The 17999-nt window shown below is 37.3% G+C and overlaps 1 protein-coding gene across 1 annotated transcript in view; it reads right to left on the reverse strand.

Annotated features, from left to right (window-relative positions):
• MYH15 (myosin heavy chain 15) overlaps positions 1 to 17999 on the reverse strand; it is a 146389-nt gene that overhangs the window by 68505 nt on the left and 59885 nt on the right. Inside the window, exons 20-26 of the mRNA XM_053903316.1 lie at positions 17613 to 17736; positions 13843 to 13979; positions 10136 to 10391; positions 6762 to 7004; positions 5533 to 5709; positions 3685 to 3830; positions 54 to 144 (exon numbers count right to left, since the gene is read on the reverse strand). Of these exons, the coding sequence (XP_053759291.1) occupies positions 54 to 144; positions 3685 to 3830; positions 5533 to 5709; positions 6762 to 7004; positions 10136 to 10391; positions 13843 to 13979; positions 17613 to 17736 (1174 nt within the window). The remainder of the gene's footprint in view (positions 1 to 53; positions 145 to 3684; positions 3831 to 5532; positions 5710 to 6761; positions 7005 to 10135; positions 10392 to 13842; positions 13980 to 17612; positions 17737 to 17999) is intronic.

A 17999-nucleotide genomic window follows, 5' to 3' on the forward strand; every position in this document is an offset into this window, starting at 1 on the left:
AAGTACCAATTATTACCCATGAATCTACATATAGCTACATGAGAAATGATTACCTGAAGCTCTTTAACCATGTTCTGAAGCTGAGCCACCAGGCCTTTCTCCTTCTCCACCTTTGAACTCATCTGATTCATTTCTAGTTCTTTCCTGTAAGGGAAAAATGCATCAAATAGAATTTCTTAGGTGATAACATTTGACTTAAATATTTTAAAAATTATAATAATAACACATGAAATTATTCTCTTATAAAAATTCAACTACTACATCTATATCTGAAGTCTCCTTGGCTCTCACACCCAATCTTTGTTCCTTCCCAAGAGGTAACCACCATTATCAATTTGGTATGAATCCTTCCAGACATTTTTTCTAAGTATTGACATGCATTTGTGTTTACATATAGGTAGAAATAGTTTCATTTTCTCTACTGTGAAAGGTATAATATGTAATATTAACTATAAATATAATTAAATATATAAATAAATAAAATAATATAAATAATTAATAATATAGTATATTATTATATACAATTAATATAATATTATAACATATTATAATATATAATTAATAATATAAATAAATATATAATTAAATATAAATGTAAATATAAATAATTTGTATTTATAGTTCCATAACTTATTTTTAACCCAATAACACATTTGAGTTTTTTTTTCATGTTGGCCCATACATTACTTCATTTTAAAAATTAACTGTGACATACTATTCCATAATTTAGACATCCTGTAGTTGATTTATCCACTTCCCCATTAATAAGCCCTTAGGTTTTCCCCAATATTTTCCTTCTGTAAATGACACTGTTCATAACCATGCCCCCTTGTGCACATGTGAGTGTTTCCTTAGATACAGAGTAGGGAATTCCCTGGGTCAGGTATAAGTGTGTGCTTAAAAATACATAACCCTGCCCTTTGCCCTTCAGTAGCAGTGTGAGATTATTTCTCTATATTTACGCCTAATATTAGCATACTTCTAAATTATTCCTAATCTGACAGAAATTGGAAAATTAGAATGCCTTAGTCTTTAATGTCCTTGCTTAACAGTGAGGCGGCATCTTGTCATTTAAAAATGGCCAATAAACCAAACGAACTACCTGGTGGCATCCTTTGATCATTTGTCTACTAGATTGTTCATATAATTAATGAATTATAAATTTTCTTTTAGTATTCTTATTTTCTGGTATCTCCTGAAAATATTTCTCACACCTTGTATAACTTGTTCCAATTTTACTTATGTTGGCTTTTGCCACATAAATGTTTAGAAATGTCGTATCGTTAAGTATCAAGATATTCTTTTTCTGTCTTTGGCTTTTGTCACTTATTCAAGAAAATTTAACCTGCCAGTTTTCTTTTTTTTTTTTTTTAATTTTTTTTAACGTTTATTTACTATTGAAAGACAGAGAGAGTCAGAGAGTGAGCAGGGGAGGGGCAGAGGGAGAGGGAGACACAGAATCTGAAGCAGGCTCCAGGCTCTGAACTGTCAGCACAGAGCCCGACGCGGGGCTCGAACTCACAAACCGTGAGATCATGACCTGAGCTGAAGTCGGACACTTAACCGACTGAGCCACCCAGGTGCCCCTAACCTGCCAATTTTCTAAGATTTATTACCTAAATTTTCTTGCAAAGATTTGTATTGTTTTTATCGTGGTAAGAACATTTAACATGAGATGTACCCTCTTAATAAATATGTAAGTGCACAATACAGTAATGTTAACTATAGGGACAATGTTGTATAGCAGATTTTTAGAACTCAGTCATCTTTCATAACTGAAACTTTATACCCATTGAATAACAACTCCCTATTTTCCACTCCCTCCAGCCCTAAGCAACTACCATTCTACTCTGTTTCTATAAGTTTGACTATTTTAGATGCCTCACATAAATGGATTCATGAAGTACTTGTTCTTCTATGACCGCTTTATTTCACTCAGTATCATATCCCCAAGATTCATCTATGGTGTCACATATGGCAGGATTACCTTGTTTTTAAAGGCTGAATTAGAGGGGTGCCTGGGTGGCTCTATCAGGTGAGCTTCCAGGTCTTTATTTTGTCTCAGGCCATGATATCAGAGTTCTGAGATTGAGCCCACACTGGGCTCCATGCTGACAGTGCTGAGTCTGCTTGGGATTCTCTCTCCCCCTCTCTCTCTGCCCCTCCTTCATGTACTCTCTCTCTCTCTCAAAAATAATATAAATAAAATAAAATAAAATAAAATAAAATAAAATAAAATAAAATAAAAGGCTGAATAAAATTTCATTGTGTGTAAACACCATATTTTCTTTATCCATTTATCCATCAATGGACGTTTGGGTTGTTTCCATATCTTAGCTACTGTGAATAAAGCTGAATCTTCTAACCGTTTTATAGCCTTGTCTTTACCTTTAATTCTTTAGTGCAACTGGATTTTGTGTGTATGAGTAGTGTGTTAACTTTCATCTCAGAAAATGAATAGCTAATAATCTCAGCACCGTTTATTAAGTACTCTAGTCATCACTAATTTGAAATGCCACCTTTATCACATATTATGTTTCTATATATACATAGGTCCATTTAGAGAAAAAGTTTGACAGTTAATGTTATATCTTTCCAAAAACATGGATTTCTAAAATGCCAGAGCTCTTTGACCTGTGGCCTACAAGGACATGGAACATCATTTTCACTTTGCTGAGCTAAAACATGATCTTAAAATGGAATGCTAAGAGACTTCTATCATCATTTCAATGTTCCATACATTTATAGGATTACTTCTTTTCCAAACACCTATCAAGTTCAGTAACTCATCAGAATATGAACAAAACCTGAACATGAGCATGTATCATGGCAACTCAAGTAGACAAACAGAAAAACCAGAAGCTCAGTGATGCTCACTTGACTGTGTTCTTTCCTGTGGCTCCAGTGATGGACCTGCTCCCGGCTTTACCCTGGCCTTACCTCACTCTTGGGCTTCACTGTTTCTCCCTCCTATTTTATCTTTTTGCAATAACTTGAAAATCCCTAATGGTGAGAAGAAAGTCTAGCTAAGCAGGGGATGACAAGAGACAAGATGAGAAAGTCCATTTCACTAAGCAGTAAAATTAACTGAGAAGCCACCTTGCCTTGAGTTCATGTGAGCTGAAAGTTTTGCTAATTTTGATTGTTATGTTTTGCTTTCGATTTTAAGGTTTAATATTTAGATCATAAATTACTTGATAGAAAAGCTATATACATATTAATGAAGTTATATCTGGCAAACTTTTTTCAAAGAGATCAAAGGCTATATTGAACTCCATACTAAAGGGTTTAGGGTTTTTTTGTTTAGTTTAGTCTTTTTTTTTTGTTCTACTTTTTATGCCATTGGTCTCATCATGAGTAAAAGAAGGGAGCCATTTTTATTTTTGGACTTGTAGTCTCAAATTTCAATAATTCACAAGTCATAGGCTTTACACCTTTCTTTCCAATCTGCTAGTCAGATGCTTCCTCAGTCATATTCTTCTAGATTATGCATTTACTCTCTTTTTGCAACCATATAATAAAGTCCAGCAAAAAAAAAAAAAAATTCATTTCCTAGGCTTGTTATCTTCCCAGTCAGGTGTTGAGACATCTGGCCCTGGAGTCATGAGGATAAGTGCCATGAGAAAGCTATTCCTTCCAATATAAGGTCTCCCCGAATCTCGCATCCACAGCGAGGTGACTTACTTCCTCAGCTTTTCTGTCAGCTGCAGCTGGCCGCTCTCCAGGTGCTCCACACTCATGAGGTTCAGCTTCAGATCGCCCTCCAGTTTGCTCTTTTCCCTTTCACAGTTCATTCTCGCTTTCCTCTCCTGCTCAAGGGCACCCTCAAGCTGACAAAAGGAGTAATTATTTAGCCAAATAAATACGTAAAGTTTATACTTCACTAGATGTGTTCACTAACACTTACCTTCTGGAAAAAAAGAAAAATACATGCACAGATTATGTAAATGACGCCCAGTTATGTAGATATTTAAAAATATATATTGCATGCATCACTAGGACAACAAAAAATCTAGAAATTACAGTGATGAAAGAAAACTTTAGAGATTAAAGAATATGAGGCTCAGTCTTAAGGAAGGAACCAATAATAAATAACCAGTGAGGCCTTGTTTGATTGTTTCCCACTGATGGGAAGCCCACTTCTTCACACAGCAGCTCATTTCATGGGTGGGTAAGTCCATTTACTCAGGAGCGCTTCTTCATAAGAAGCCAAAAATGTTCTCAGTAAATTCTTCTCATGAGTCTAAACTCTGCTCCCTGGAGCAGCACCAAGCAAATATGTCTCCACACGATCATCTATGAATGTTAGGCAGCTCTCCTGAGTCTCCCAACTCAGTATCACAGACCCTTTCGAACACATCTCACAGGACATGATTCCTATACCTTCTTTACCACCTCGGTACCCTCTTCTAGTCCATAACATTATGTCATATTCTCGTTTCCCACCAAGGTGGTCAGAACATTCCAGTTTTGTCTGGATTAGTGTTGTCAACAATACCAAGGTTGGTTTAGCAGGAGGCTAGATAACAGTTACACTATGTCTATTTGATCATTGATGTGATTACTTTTCAGCAGTAGAAGCTATTTCCTGTAACCAGCAAAATATACAAAATTCAAATGGGAGGAGGTGGGAGAATTTCTGGAAGGAGTATGTAAAAACCTGAAAGTAGATAAACTCCAGGAGAAAACAAGTAATTGTGTGCATGTGTATGAGCGAGAGAGCGCACGCACACACAATAAATCCTTATACTGAGGCTTTGTGAGACACACCAGCAGTGGAAATGGGAAGAGAATTGAAACAACGACCAGGTAATAGAGGAAATTGATAGAAAGGCATGAGGAAAAAGAAGCAAATAATGCAAATAAAACCAGACCATCCTTGTCAGCAATTTTATAAAGGCTAAGCTTTTGGGCAAATAAGAGAGTGAATGCATATGCTATGTCAGTGGGGCAGGGGGCAGGGGGTAGGAGGAATGGTGAGGCAACCATTAAGAGTGGTTTGAAACATCTTCATCTCACAGGGTGTTTGGAGGCAGAACACGGACACTGTCTTTAGAATCTCACAAGTATTTTACCAAAGTGTAGGTAGAACACAACTTGTGATTTACATATCTTTCAATTATAAATAAACCTCAGCACACCACTGGAGACACAACAGGGCCTTGAAACTAATCTTTCAACCTCATGTCAAACAGAGAACCAGCATATCGTTGGGCAAAACACCAGTTTCCGTGGGAGCTATGAGGAAAACTCAGTCACTTACAGGGATAATCTTTTATAATTCATCTCAGTGCTCTCCCACTGCCCAGGGTTGTATGAAGGTTGCATTTAAAAACTGACAGATTTCATGCTGGGGCTTCTCTTCTCCTGTAGTGGTTCGGTGTACATTAAGAAAAACTAAACCTCTGTTTCCAAATATTAAGGAAACAAGCCATGCCACAAAGTTTTTCCAAAACTGTCAAGTAGATTGAGTAAAAATCAGAGGTTTGTATGCATGTGGGGAGCAAACTAGCTAGATAGTACACTACCTACCTCATCTACTTGTTGTTCTACCTTCACCTTGGCTTTGCTCAGGCTGCTGAGTTTTTCCTCCTCTGTGCGTAGGTCATCCAGGGTCTGCTGATGGGTCTCCTGCATGACCTTGGCCGCTCTGTTAAGTTTGCCGATATCCTCACTTAGAGACTCGACTTCCTCAGTCAGGTTCTTGACCTATGGGAAGACAACAATGATAGCAGCATTAGAGTTTCCACTGGGAAGGTGGACATAATGCTAACGGCCATCTTCTCTCTTTTCTAGTATAGTCTCAGGAGGTATCCAATGTCATAAAGAACCAAATTCCCAATATACTGTTAAAAACTCTAAATTCACTTTTTCTTACACACACACACACACACACACACACACACACACACACACACACAGTTAGGGAATGAGGTATTCAGGTTAATCAGATATTATCAGGATAGCTCATTTGATGCCATTTTTAGAGTGTCATATTATTATATAACAAGAACACCACTAAAGGTAGTTTTGTGAGTATTCATGGGGCACGTAGGAATCTTGTGGTGTCTCACATCCCGACAGTGGCAATGAAAGAAGCATTCCAGCTGTTGAAATACATAAAAATGGAAGCTGGCTGTATCAGGCCCACGTGCTTTTTATGAAAGGGAACCAATGGCAAAGAGTTGCTATTTAATCATCTGCCAAAATTACAGTGTCATTTTAGAGACCAGTTGTTTATCAGAGGTTTGGTACAGAGTCCTCAGCTAGTTTCAATCCATACACAGATGCACAAGTTAAAACCCTCAACTGAAGCGGACAGCACGTCAAAGTCTTTAACTGGAATTAAAGTGGCATCTTCAAGGTCAAAGTTTAAATTAATGGCAGAGCTAGGGGTTCAGACATACCCCCGAGTCACCTTTCAGTAAACGGTATCATGTTAGCTCTCTTCCCCAAAAAGGATACTTAGAGGCCCAATGAAACCCTCTGCTCTTTCTATTAGATTTCAGATGTAATAAGATTGAAACAAGTGAAAATGTATCATTTGGAAAATTAAGTGGGGCTCCATAAGTGTGAATTGGAAGTTTGAATGGGGACAGTACAGTTCATCAGATACTTCATTTTATGCCAGTCTGACTCCCACTGCTGCAAAGTTGGAGGCCATCGTGTTAATTAATTTGAGCCGAGCAAGTCTGGTGCCGGAACCCGACAGGGAGTAGGATTGGGGCATCCAGGCCTCCCTAACATTATAGAAAAAGTACCTTGTGCTCTGTAGCACACTTCTCCTTCTGTGACTTCGCCAATAGTGTTTCCAGGTCATCGATTTCTTTCTTCAACTCGGAACATTCATCTTCGAGCTTCCGCCCCCTGGCAGTCAGCTCGGAATTTATCTCCTCTTCTTCCTCCACCCGCACAGACAGCACCTTGACTCTGGCCTCCAGCTGGATCTTGGATTTAATCAGCGACTCGCACTGCTCTTCAACATTTGCCAGGGTCTCTTGCTCCTGCCATGATGAGGAGAAAATTGTTGCCAACAGCTGGAAATAATTTATCAGCTAGGCGAAAATGCTGCTTAACGCATAGCAAAGAGATAATTGCCTGCCCTGTGACCAGCACTTTCACCCGCCTTTCCTCAGCAGGTGAAATAATATTCCCAGTTCCCTGATCCTATTGTTGAGAAGTGGAGGAGTTGCTGGTGCTTGGAGGTGCTTTTGATCTTTTGGGCCATTCAGTAGATTAGATTACCTCTTCTAAAGCACTTAATAGAATCCTGGTGGCCTAAAGGAGATAACATGCCTCCAAAAATCAGTGGTGTACTGCTTAAATCACAGCTTCTGGAAGCATCCACATGGGCATAGAGTTTGATACCTGCTCAGAATACAGTCTTTTAAGAAAGCAGTGTTCCCTCAGACACTAGAAGATTTATGTTATTATAAGTGCCCTGATGCACTTGTTTAATACATATAGGTATCCTCTAACAAGTAGTTGTGTATTTTTTATTTATAGGCTGAATTTAGAATTCATAAATTTTATTTCCAAGTCACTAACTAGATTTCACAATTGCTTCCAGTGAAAATCTTTTCCTCAATGTTCTACCAGAGTAAATTCTAAAAGTCATACATAGCAAGTGTAAAATAGCCTTTCCTTTTGTTCTTTCAAATGTGTTGTCTCTAATTCTCATGGAGTGACCCATTCTTCCTGTGTTATGGGTCAAGCAAAAAAAAAATGAAGGGGTCAATTGTCTTTTTGCTACAAAACTTGTTTTATAACTTTTAACCTCTCTAATTTGTCTCTGAGGCAAAATAAAACCTTTTCTTTGGGAGCAAGTTCTTAATTACCATGGTGTCATTGCAATATAACTTCACATACATCTCTGTCTTCCATCTCTAGACCTCATTCATCCTTTACAATACACCACTTTGGACAACTTATTAACCATCCATTTGCCTTGCATAAGTTGTTTCATTAACTCAGATCAAGAAAAAAAGACAAAATTCTAGACCATTGGTTTCTGGCTAACTTTTGGTGAGAGAATGGCCATCTGCCCAACAAATGGTGCCCAAAGAGGCACAGATGGTGAAGGCATAGAATAGTAAATCTCCACCATCACTGAGGAGCAAAGAGAAGGGACAAATTAAAAACAAAACAAAAATGTTAAAGCAGGAAGAGTCCATGCAGATCAGAGAAGCTTCCAATGTTTGGGAAATAATGGGAACATTTGATTTTAGTTCATACCAGGTCGACAAGCAGAAAGCTATTCACTCTATTCCATTCAGTATGTGTACTGGATCTGTCATCATCACTGAATGAAGAAGACAGTCCAATCGACCATCATTGATCCCTTCATTAAACATGACGGCAGGATTTGGGGGCCGACTGAGCAATGGTATGTCAGGCTAACAGTAGGAACATCCTCTCCCTGATGGCAGTTCTTCTCTCACATATTCAGGATGTTGATTGGAATGGGTTTACTCACTTCTGCTGGTATTTTGAGTAAGTAAATGATTTTATAAGAATCTTTCTTTCTTTGATCCCTATTGTGTTCAGCTGTGTCCCTTAAAAGTGAATAATAAAATATTTCATAGCTCTGTCAACTCTTAAAATCTCAGTTACAATTTGAACTCATCTTAGCCTTCCTGGGTTTTCCCAGGAACTGGCTTGAATGTGTTTCCCATGTTCCCCACACTGATCCTTTATCATGTACCTGAGGCTTTTACCTACCACCCCCTGCATGAGTGGGGTCCATTTCTATCTTCCATACCAGCCTAGGTAGCACTGGCCATGCTCTCTGTTCATAGGAAGAATGATGAAGACTGGAAGGCCAGATCTCATCCAAAGCTGCCTCTCCCCTGAGCCACACAAAACATGATCTTACAAACTGTAATTTTCACAGTATGAATTTAAAGTAGGTTTGGAGTGGGGCCCAGGAATTTGTATTTCAAACAAGCATCCCAGGTGAGGCTGAAATGCACTAAGGTTCTGGAACTACTGCTATGTTAAAAATGTATCAAAAATATAGGTCTGGGTGAAATTCTTATGTAAAATATGGCCTATTAGAACACTGATGAGTAGCATAGCCCTAAAATAAAAGAATAACTTGGGTCTGTCTAAAATTACTAAATTTTCCCTACTTTCCACTTAAGTTAAAAAAGCAGGAAAAAAAGTTTTGTAATTGTATTGTACGAATTGTATTATAAATTGTATATAATTGTAGTGGAACCTGGTATCTTTTAACTTAGCACTGTGCTAAGTGGGGTGGAAAATATAATAAAGGTGGATAAAATCTCATCCCTGCCTTTGGGATGTTTGAGGATAACAGCAGTCCCAGTGGCCAGAGAAGAGGAATGTGAAAGGCAGCGAGTAAGGGCACACTGGCATCAGATTGGAGATGTAGGCTCAAAGGAGTCTGGAGTCTACAACACACATCTTGCAGGATCTGAAGCTTATTCATCAGAAAAGCAACATATTGTTTGTTTAAGACAGAGCTACGGTTCTCAATCCTAACTGGATATCAGAATCACCCATATAGATTATTTGGACTCATGCAGGGCCTGCTTAATCAAAATATCTGAGAGTGGGGTCTAGGCATCTTTCTTTTTATTTTTTTAATGCTCCACCAATAAGTTTGATGCAAAGCCAATGTCAAGAGCTGATGTTTTTAAGAATTGGACTGATGAGTAAAGTTGATTTAGACTGGGGAAGGGGAAGTAGAGAGACCAAAATCAGGAAAACCGATTAGAAACATACTGCAATAATCCTGAAGATCTCAGTAAAGCTTTTCTTGGGATCTACTAAATCCTGTCTTTTGATTTGCTAATGGAGCAAATTTGATTTGTATGGAGCTACATACAAAACTTAAATTAAGACCCAGAGCTTCCTGGCTCCCGTGATAGATTATGGTGCTTTAATATAGTTAAAACCCATCTAATAGTTTGTCCCCTTTTCAAAGACATCCTGCCAATGAAATCATTTCACTATGAAACAGGGTGTCTCTTTAAGTATTTCCATTGTGTTTGGTGAAATGCTATAGTATTTGAAAAGCACATGCTTCATTTTTCTCAAGTGAACACTGCCTGCAAAACAAGAGACTCTAATTAAAAACTTGATTTGAAGAACAAATGGTGGGGCCACTCACAGCTTGCAGCTGAAGAAGCAGATCATTCTTTTCCCTGATGAAGCAGACTTGTTCTGCTTTCAATTCTTCCCTCTCAGATTCTGATTTCTCCAAGGCTTTTTGCAGTTGCACATGCTCTTCCTTCAGAGCAGCTATCTCCTTTCCCATTCCAGCAGATTTAACAAGAGGCTTGATCTTGAAGAAGAGCCTCATCCAGGGCCAGTTCTTCACAGCCATGAACACTCTTATGTTCCACTGGATCAAAAGAAGTGCATCCCTAAATCAAAAGAGAAAGAATAAAAGCAAGTCAACCCAGGCTATATGAGAGTTATTTTCCCAATTAAGATCCTTAAGAAGCATATCTTTTTAGGAGTCATTAAAAATTCTCATTAGTCTTCAAAGCACTTCTACATCTGGGCTCTCATTTGATTCTGGCAAAAGCCTTATGAGGACTTCTGGGGCTAGCAATGTTGTGGGCTAGGTGTCCCCCAAATACTCCCATTACATCCTTTCAATGAGCACTGAGCCTAAAGGAGGAAAGAAAGAAAGAGGGATCAAAAAAACCTTAACAAAAAGTGAATATGTGTATACCTTGGCCATCTTCATGGAATGAGGGATCCAGTTTTGATATTGTAGGGATTTATATTTTTATACCCATATGGATAAAGAGACAGGCTGAGACTTTCAACAAATGTCACCCTTAATGAAAAGAAAAATTTAAAAATTCACCACTGGCACAAAGTGATGTCAAAGAGAAATACATCTGATTTGCTATGGGCTCAGGATGAAGAAAAAATTCTACTCTGGGAATTTTTTTTAAGTTTATTTTCATTTATTTTGAAAGAGAGAGAGAGAGCAGGGGAAGGGTAAGAGAGAGAGGGAGACAATACCAAGCAGTCTCCATGCTGTCAGCGTGGAGCCCAATGGAGGGCTCGAACTTATGGAACAGTGAGATCATGACATGAGTCAAAACCAAGAGTTGAACACTTAACCAACAAACCACCCAGGCACTCTGAAATGTACTTTTTTTTTTTTAAAGAAACTCATCTAAACTGACTCAAGAAGATAGAAAATCTCAATGACCTATGTTGTTAAATAAATGGAATCAAAATTATAAAAATATATCAAAAAAAATCCCATAACCAGATCTACATGGCTTTATAGGCAATTTTACCAACCATTCAGGGAATAGACAATCAAAATAAATTGTTTCATGTTTTACAAAGAGGAAACATTCTCTACTTGTTTTACATGGTTAAGGTAATCTTGATCCAAAGTCAGATAACACAGAAGGAGAAAATAAAATTACAGACCAAACTTATTCATGAACATTGTTGCAAAAATCTTTATGATTATACTGCAACCAAACCCATCAATATATGAAAAAGGTATTTCAAAAATAAAGTCCTTTTAACATTTAAAAAATCTATTAATATAATTTAATACACTTATAGGTTAATGGACAAAAAAAGCATGGGATTATTTCATTAGATACAGAAAAAATTTAACCATTTTACTGTTGAAATCACTTAATAGGATGGAATGAATGTCCTCCACACAATATATCATACCTACAAAAAGAAAAAATCTACAGTAAACATCATCTTAAAAGGGAAATGATAGCTTTCCCCAAAGCAAGAAATATGACAAAGATTGGTAAAAGTTTTGAAGTCCAAAATACTGCAAGTTAGTAGCAATACAGAGCAATGAGACTTTCATACACTTCTGGTGAAGAGTAAATTGGAAAGCATTTTGACAATATCTCATGAAGATGGAGTTGTGTGTAAGCTAAAGTCTAATAATTCATACCCTAGAGAAAGCTATTCAAAGTGTGAACTTCACCAGCTGCTATCAACAACCTCTCACTGCATGAACCAGCATTTTGAGTAATACTGCACTCAAGAAACTCTTGCATACACGCAGGAGCAGATATTTATAAAAACGACACTACAGAGCAGTTCCTAATAGCAAAAATTATAAATGAGTTAAATTTACTTGGGCTAGAAAATGGATAAATAAATCATGATATATTTGTACAATGGAATACTATAGAGCATTTAAACTCCATAGTCTAGCACTAGATTTATAAACATTAATAAATTTCAGGGGTGCCTGGGTGACTTGCTCAGTTAGTTAAGTGTCTGAATCTTGGTTTCTACTCAGGTCAGATCTCATGGTCCTGAGATTGAGCCCTGAGTTAGGCTCTGTTGAGCATGGAGCCTGCTTGATTCTCTCTCTCTCCCTCTTTCTTGGCCCACCCCTGCTCATGCTTGTGCACACTCTCATAAATAAATAAATAAATAAATAAAATAAGTTTCAAAAATAGTTGCGAATATAAAGAACAAATTTAAGGATAATATATGGAATATTATTTATGTGAAGACTGAAAACATGCAAAATCATAATTTTTTAAGGATATCTATATATCCCCGTAGGATTTGGATCAAGGCAGAAATCCACAAGGGGTTTCAACTGTATCTGTTAATTTATTTTTTTTAATATTTTGAGCAACTATAGAAAAATAGGTTAAAGATATGAAAACATACCTTTATATATTTTATATATTAAACATTAATGAAACATGGAATGATAAAACAAATTCAGGATCTGGGAAACTAGGTATAGGACCTCGATCAAGGGAGAAATACACAAGGGGTTTTAATTTTGTAAATATTTTAATTGTGAGCAATTATAGATGAAGTGTTAGGAATTGAAATACTTTGATGATAAGCTCCATGAGTATGCATTAGAATATTTTCTGTATTTTTTGTGTATTTGAAACATTTTATAATAATTTTTTAAAAGCCATCCAATGATTTAGAAGGAATTAATAGTAAAGACCTCATTTTATAGATGAAGGAAGTAAACTATATAGTAATTAAGAGTTTTACCCATGTTCACAAAACTACTCCTAGAAGCCATGTCTTCTAATCCCCAAACTCCCATACCGTACCAAGCACTGAGTCACAAAAGACTCTGAGGAGAGGTCTCTCTAATATCTTTGGTATCACCATGTAATGATATTTTTCTTCTTAGGAAAAACAGAAGGAATTAATACACTGAGAATTAAACAAGTTATACCAAGACCTGTGGACCTGTCTTCAGAAGGTAAACTACACCATGGAAAAAATAAATGCAATTGCAGTATCTGTTTTTCAGAATCCCTTTGTTTGGAGATTTTACAAGCTTGCTTTCCATGGTTCTATTAGACAAAACCTATACCTTAGTGTCCAAATGTGATAAATGTCCCTAGTGAGCCTGCTTGAAATGAAGTAACAGAGTTAGGATTACATATCACCAACAGCCATAGTTTCTGACCCAGGGGAGGTTGGAAAGGGGTCAAGACACCTCCCCACTCTGCAGCAAACTTCCTGAGAGTTGACTGTGGCAGGCATGCAAACTTTTCCAAGTCTGCTTCTATTACGAAATGTGAGTCACACCATCCTCAGAGATCCAGACTTCCTTGACTATAAAGAATCCCTCCAAAGGGAAGGCTGGAAACAATACAAGAAATACCTGAATTATGTTTATACTTGGTTGGATAAGGCAATAAAAGCCCTTTGTGCTCTGTTTGGTGTTCCGTGATTTAAAATTTTTAAGTGATGTCCCCACATAAGCAGAGGTTGCAGTTCTTTACCTTGACCTATTATAAGACAATGAGATAAGGTCACATTGATTTAGGTACACCACTACTCTAGCAGTGGGGGTGAAGGGTAGTGATATCATACCTCTCTTCCAGAATCCTCTGGTACTTGATTCGCATCAGTTTGCCCCGTACTTTGGCTTGGAACATTGTGAAGACTTTAGAAAGTCTCTCATCTCTCATTGCTTCCAGTTGTTCCAGAAAACCAGCTTTTAAAAACACCTAAAATAAATAAGTCAGATATTACTTCCACTCACAATGGGTATTTATTAAATGTCTAATGAATGACTGTATAAACTAATATACTCATTGATTAGTTGTATTTCTTGTCAAGTTTTACTCAGTGGGTAAAATGCACATTCTAGAAAGTTTGATTTTATAAATTCAAAGTTTGCAAAAAATATTTTATTTAATCTTGTGGTTATTTTGGTTCCTTAAGAATATGGACTATTCTTGGGGTGCCTGGGTGGCTCAATCAGTTAAACATCTGACTCTCAGCTTTGGCTCAGGTCATGATCTCACAACTTCATGGGTTTAAGCCCCATCAGGCTCTGCACTGCAGAGCCTGCTTGGGATTCTCTCTCTCTCTCTCTCTCTCTCTCTGCCCCTCTCCAATTCACTGTTTCTCAAAAATAAATAAACAAACTTAAAGTAAAAAGAACATAGACTATTCTCCTTATCTGTTAATAATGTGTAGGTTGTCAAGGGAAACTGGTTTAAGTTTTAAGTTAGACTCAGCCAGGCAGTGTTCAGAAGTGCCAGGCAGGGGTCTGCAAACTTTTCTGTAAAAGGCCAGATAGAAAATACTTTGGACTTTATAGATCACATAGAATTTTCATAGATCTAAAGAATCTTCTTCATCTCCTCCTCCTCCTCTTGTTCCTTCCTTCCTCACCTCTTACTCTTCCCCCTTCTTTTTAAAAAACAACCATTTAAAAATGTCAAACCATTTTTAATTAATTTATTATTTTTATTTTTTAATTTACATCCAAGTTAGTTAGCATACAATGCAGTGCAACAATGACTTCAGGATAGATTCCTTAATGCCCCTTACCCATTTAGCCCATCCCCACCCCCGAGAACCCCTTCAGCAACCTTCTGTTTGCTCTCTTTTAAGAGTCTTTTATGTTTTATCACCCTCCTTGTTTTTATATTGTTTTTGCTTCCCTTCCTTTCTGTTCATCTGTTTGTATCTTAAATTCTTCATATGAGTGAAGTCATATGACATTTGTCTTTCTCTGACTAATTTCACTTAGCATAATACCCTCCAGTTCCATCTACATAGTCGCAAATGGCAAGATTTCATTCTTTTTGATTACCAGGTAATATTCCATTGTATATATATACCACATCTTCTTTATCCATTCATCCATCGATGGACATTGGGCTCTTTCCATACTTTGGCTATTGTCAATAGCACTGCTATAAACATTGGGGTGCATGTGCCCCTTCAAAACAGCACACCTGTATCCCTTGGATAAATACCTAGTAGTGCAATTGCTGGGTCATAGGGTAGTTCTATTTTTAATTTTTGGAGGAACCTCCATACTGTTTTCCAGAGTGGCTGCACCAGTTTGCATTCCCATCAGCAGTGCAAAAGAGATCCTCTTTCTCCACATGCTTGCCAGCATCGGTTGTTGCCTGAGTTGTTAATGTTAGCCATTCTGACAGGTGTCAGGTGGTATCTCATTGTGGTTTTGGTTTGCATTTCCCTGATGATGAGTGATGTTGAGCATTTTTTCATGGGTCAGTTGGCCATCTGGATGTCTTCTTTGGAGAAGTGTCTATTCATGTCTTTTGCCTATTTCTTCATTGGATTATTTGTTTTTTTGGGTGTTGAGTTTGATAAGTTCTTTATAGATTTTGTTTGCTAACCCTTTATCTGATATGTCATTTGCAAATATGTTCTCCCATTCTGTTGGTTGCCTTTTAGTTTTGCTGATTGTTTTATTCGCTGTGCAGAAGCTTTTTATTTTGATGAGATCCCAACAGTTCATTTTTGCTTTTGTTTCCTTTGCCTCCAGAGATGTGTTGAGTAAGAAGTTGCTGTGGCCGAGATCAAAGAGGTGTTTGCCTGCTTTCTCCTCGAGGATTTTGATGGATTCCTGTCTTACATTTAGGTCTTTCATCCTTTTTGAGTTTATTTTTGTGTATGGTGTAAGAAAATGATGCAGGTTCATTTTTCTGCATGTTGTTGTCCAGTTTTCCCAGCACCATTTGCTGAAGAGACTGTCTTTATTCCATTGGATATTCGTTCCTGCTTTGTCAAAGATTAGCTGGCCATACGTTTGTGGGTCCATTTCTGGGTTATCTGTTCTGTTCCATTGATCTGAGTGTCTGTTTTTGTGTCAGTACCATACTGTCTTGATGATTACAGCTTTGTAATACAGCTTGAAGTCTGTAATTGTGATGCCTCCAGCTTTGGTTTTCTTTTTCAAGATTACTTTGGCTATTCAGGGTCTTTTCTGGTTCCATACAAATTTTAGGATTGTTTGTTCTAGCTCTGTGAAGAATGCTGGTGTTATTTTGATAGGGATTGCTCAAACCATTTTAACATATAAAAAATAGTCCATGTAGATGGACCTTACACCAAAGTTTTTGATCTCTGCTCCAGAGAATTCACTTTGTCTTCGATATTAATGAGTCCACATACACTTTTTCAAGAATTATTAGTAATGGCCAAGATGAGGTGAGTGAGGTGTCAGGCACAATTTTAAGGAAGCTCTCACTTTTAAGGTTGTATAAGTCAGTACTTACATAACCTTAATAGTGAGTGCTTCTCAAATTTTGTGCTTTAGGAGGCTCTTTTTACTCATGCTAGTCCTAGTCTAGATGAGTAGTATACAGCAAAAATAACTAAGCACACAAGGAAGCAAGAGACCAGTAGTGGAAATCAGCAGAAACAACGAACACCAGAAACAGACTCTCAAGAACTCAAAAGATGGGAGTCGACTAACATTTTATAATCATGTCCTAATGGAGTTCTTTTTCTGTGAGCTCTTTACCCTAGACCTTCCAATTCTCCTTCTAACAATTTGATCCTTCTATGGATGTCATTAGGAATAACTTGATGTTGACCATCAACTAAAACCAAATCTATTAGAAGTTTCCCATAATATGTGGGTTATTCCAAAATCATCTAACATGAGACAGAATTTAGTAAACTACATTTAAGGGACTTAATTTTGGATTAATTTTTTTAGATAGTGGGGTTGATCTTAACATTATTTTATTTTATTTTTTTAGAGAGAGAGAGAGAGAAAGTGAGTTGTGGAGGGGTAGAGAGAGAGAGAGGGAGAGGGAGATTCTTAAGCAGGCTCCACACTCAGCACAGAGCCTAGCGTGGGGCTCCATCTCACAATCCTAAGACCAAGACCTGAGCCGAAATCAAGAGTCAAACGCTTAGCTGACTGATCCACCCAGGGACTTAAACATTTTTAATTACTCATATAGTCTCCTAGAATTAATTCCCTAAAAGAGTACTTGTGAATAAACCAATTCACACACATACAAGCAGTTCATTCCAATAAGCTGATTTACCTTCTTCTAGCTCTGATGTCGATGCACATTTTCTAGCACAGCAAGGTTAATTCAATATTTATATCTTGGCCCAAACTTACTTAAATGAATAATTATAAAAATGCAAATGTACTCAAGACTGAGGTTTAAGAAACATTGAGTTTTCTCCCAAACAGCGTTGAAGTTTCCACTTTCAACCAAGCTCTATTTGTGTTATTTGCGGTCACAAGAACTGTAGAATGCCTTATCATTGCACTTTCATGGGTATTTTATTTTAAGATACACACTCTTTCCTCCCACTCTTCTCCAAATGCATTCTTCCTAGTTTTCTGTTACCTTAGTGATTCCAAAGCGATACTGGATATGGTCTATCTCCAATGAGGCAAGTAATTCTTCAGTGGCTTTTCTGCTGCTCACAAACCTACTCTTTGGAAAGGCCCTGGGGTTCAGGATGCAGTACCTAATTTAAAATAGATAAAGAATAAGTCCTGGGATCAGAGAGGTCATATGATTCAAACGAAGAATAATTTGGACAAGTGAGGTAAAGAAGGTACAGACTTGTACCTCTCCTATCAATATGTTCAACTTTTGGAAAACTCCTGGAAAAAATAATGAGGATACAAGCAATAAAACCTTACTTTGGCATAATAGTGTGTATTTTTATAGTACTTTAGAGACAACATCATTTGATTCTCTGCTCAGTTACAGACGGAAGGAGAGATT

Source organism: Panthera pardus, unplaced genomic scaffold (genome assembly GCF_024362965.1).
Source record: "Panthera pardus isolate Hobbes unplaced genomic scaffold, ASM2436296v1 HiC_scaffold_16, whole genome shotgun sequence".
In the NCBI taxonomy this organism is placed as follows: domain Eukaryota; kingdom Metazoa; phylum Chordata; class Mammalia; order Carnivora; family Felidae; genus Panthera; species Panthera pardus.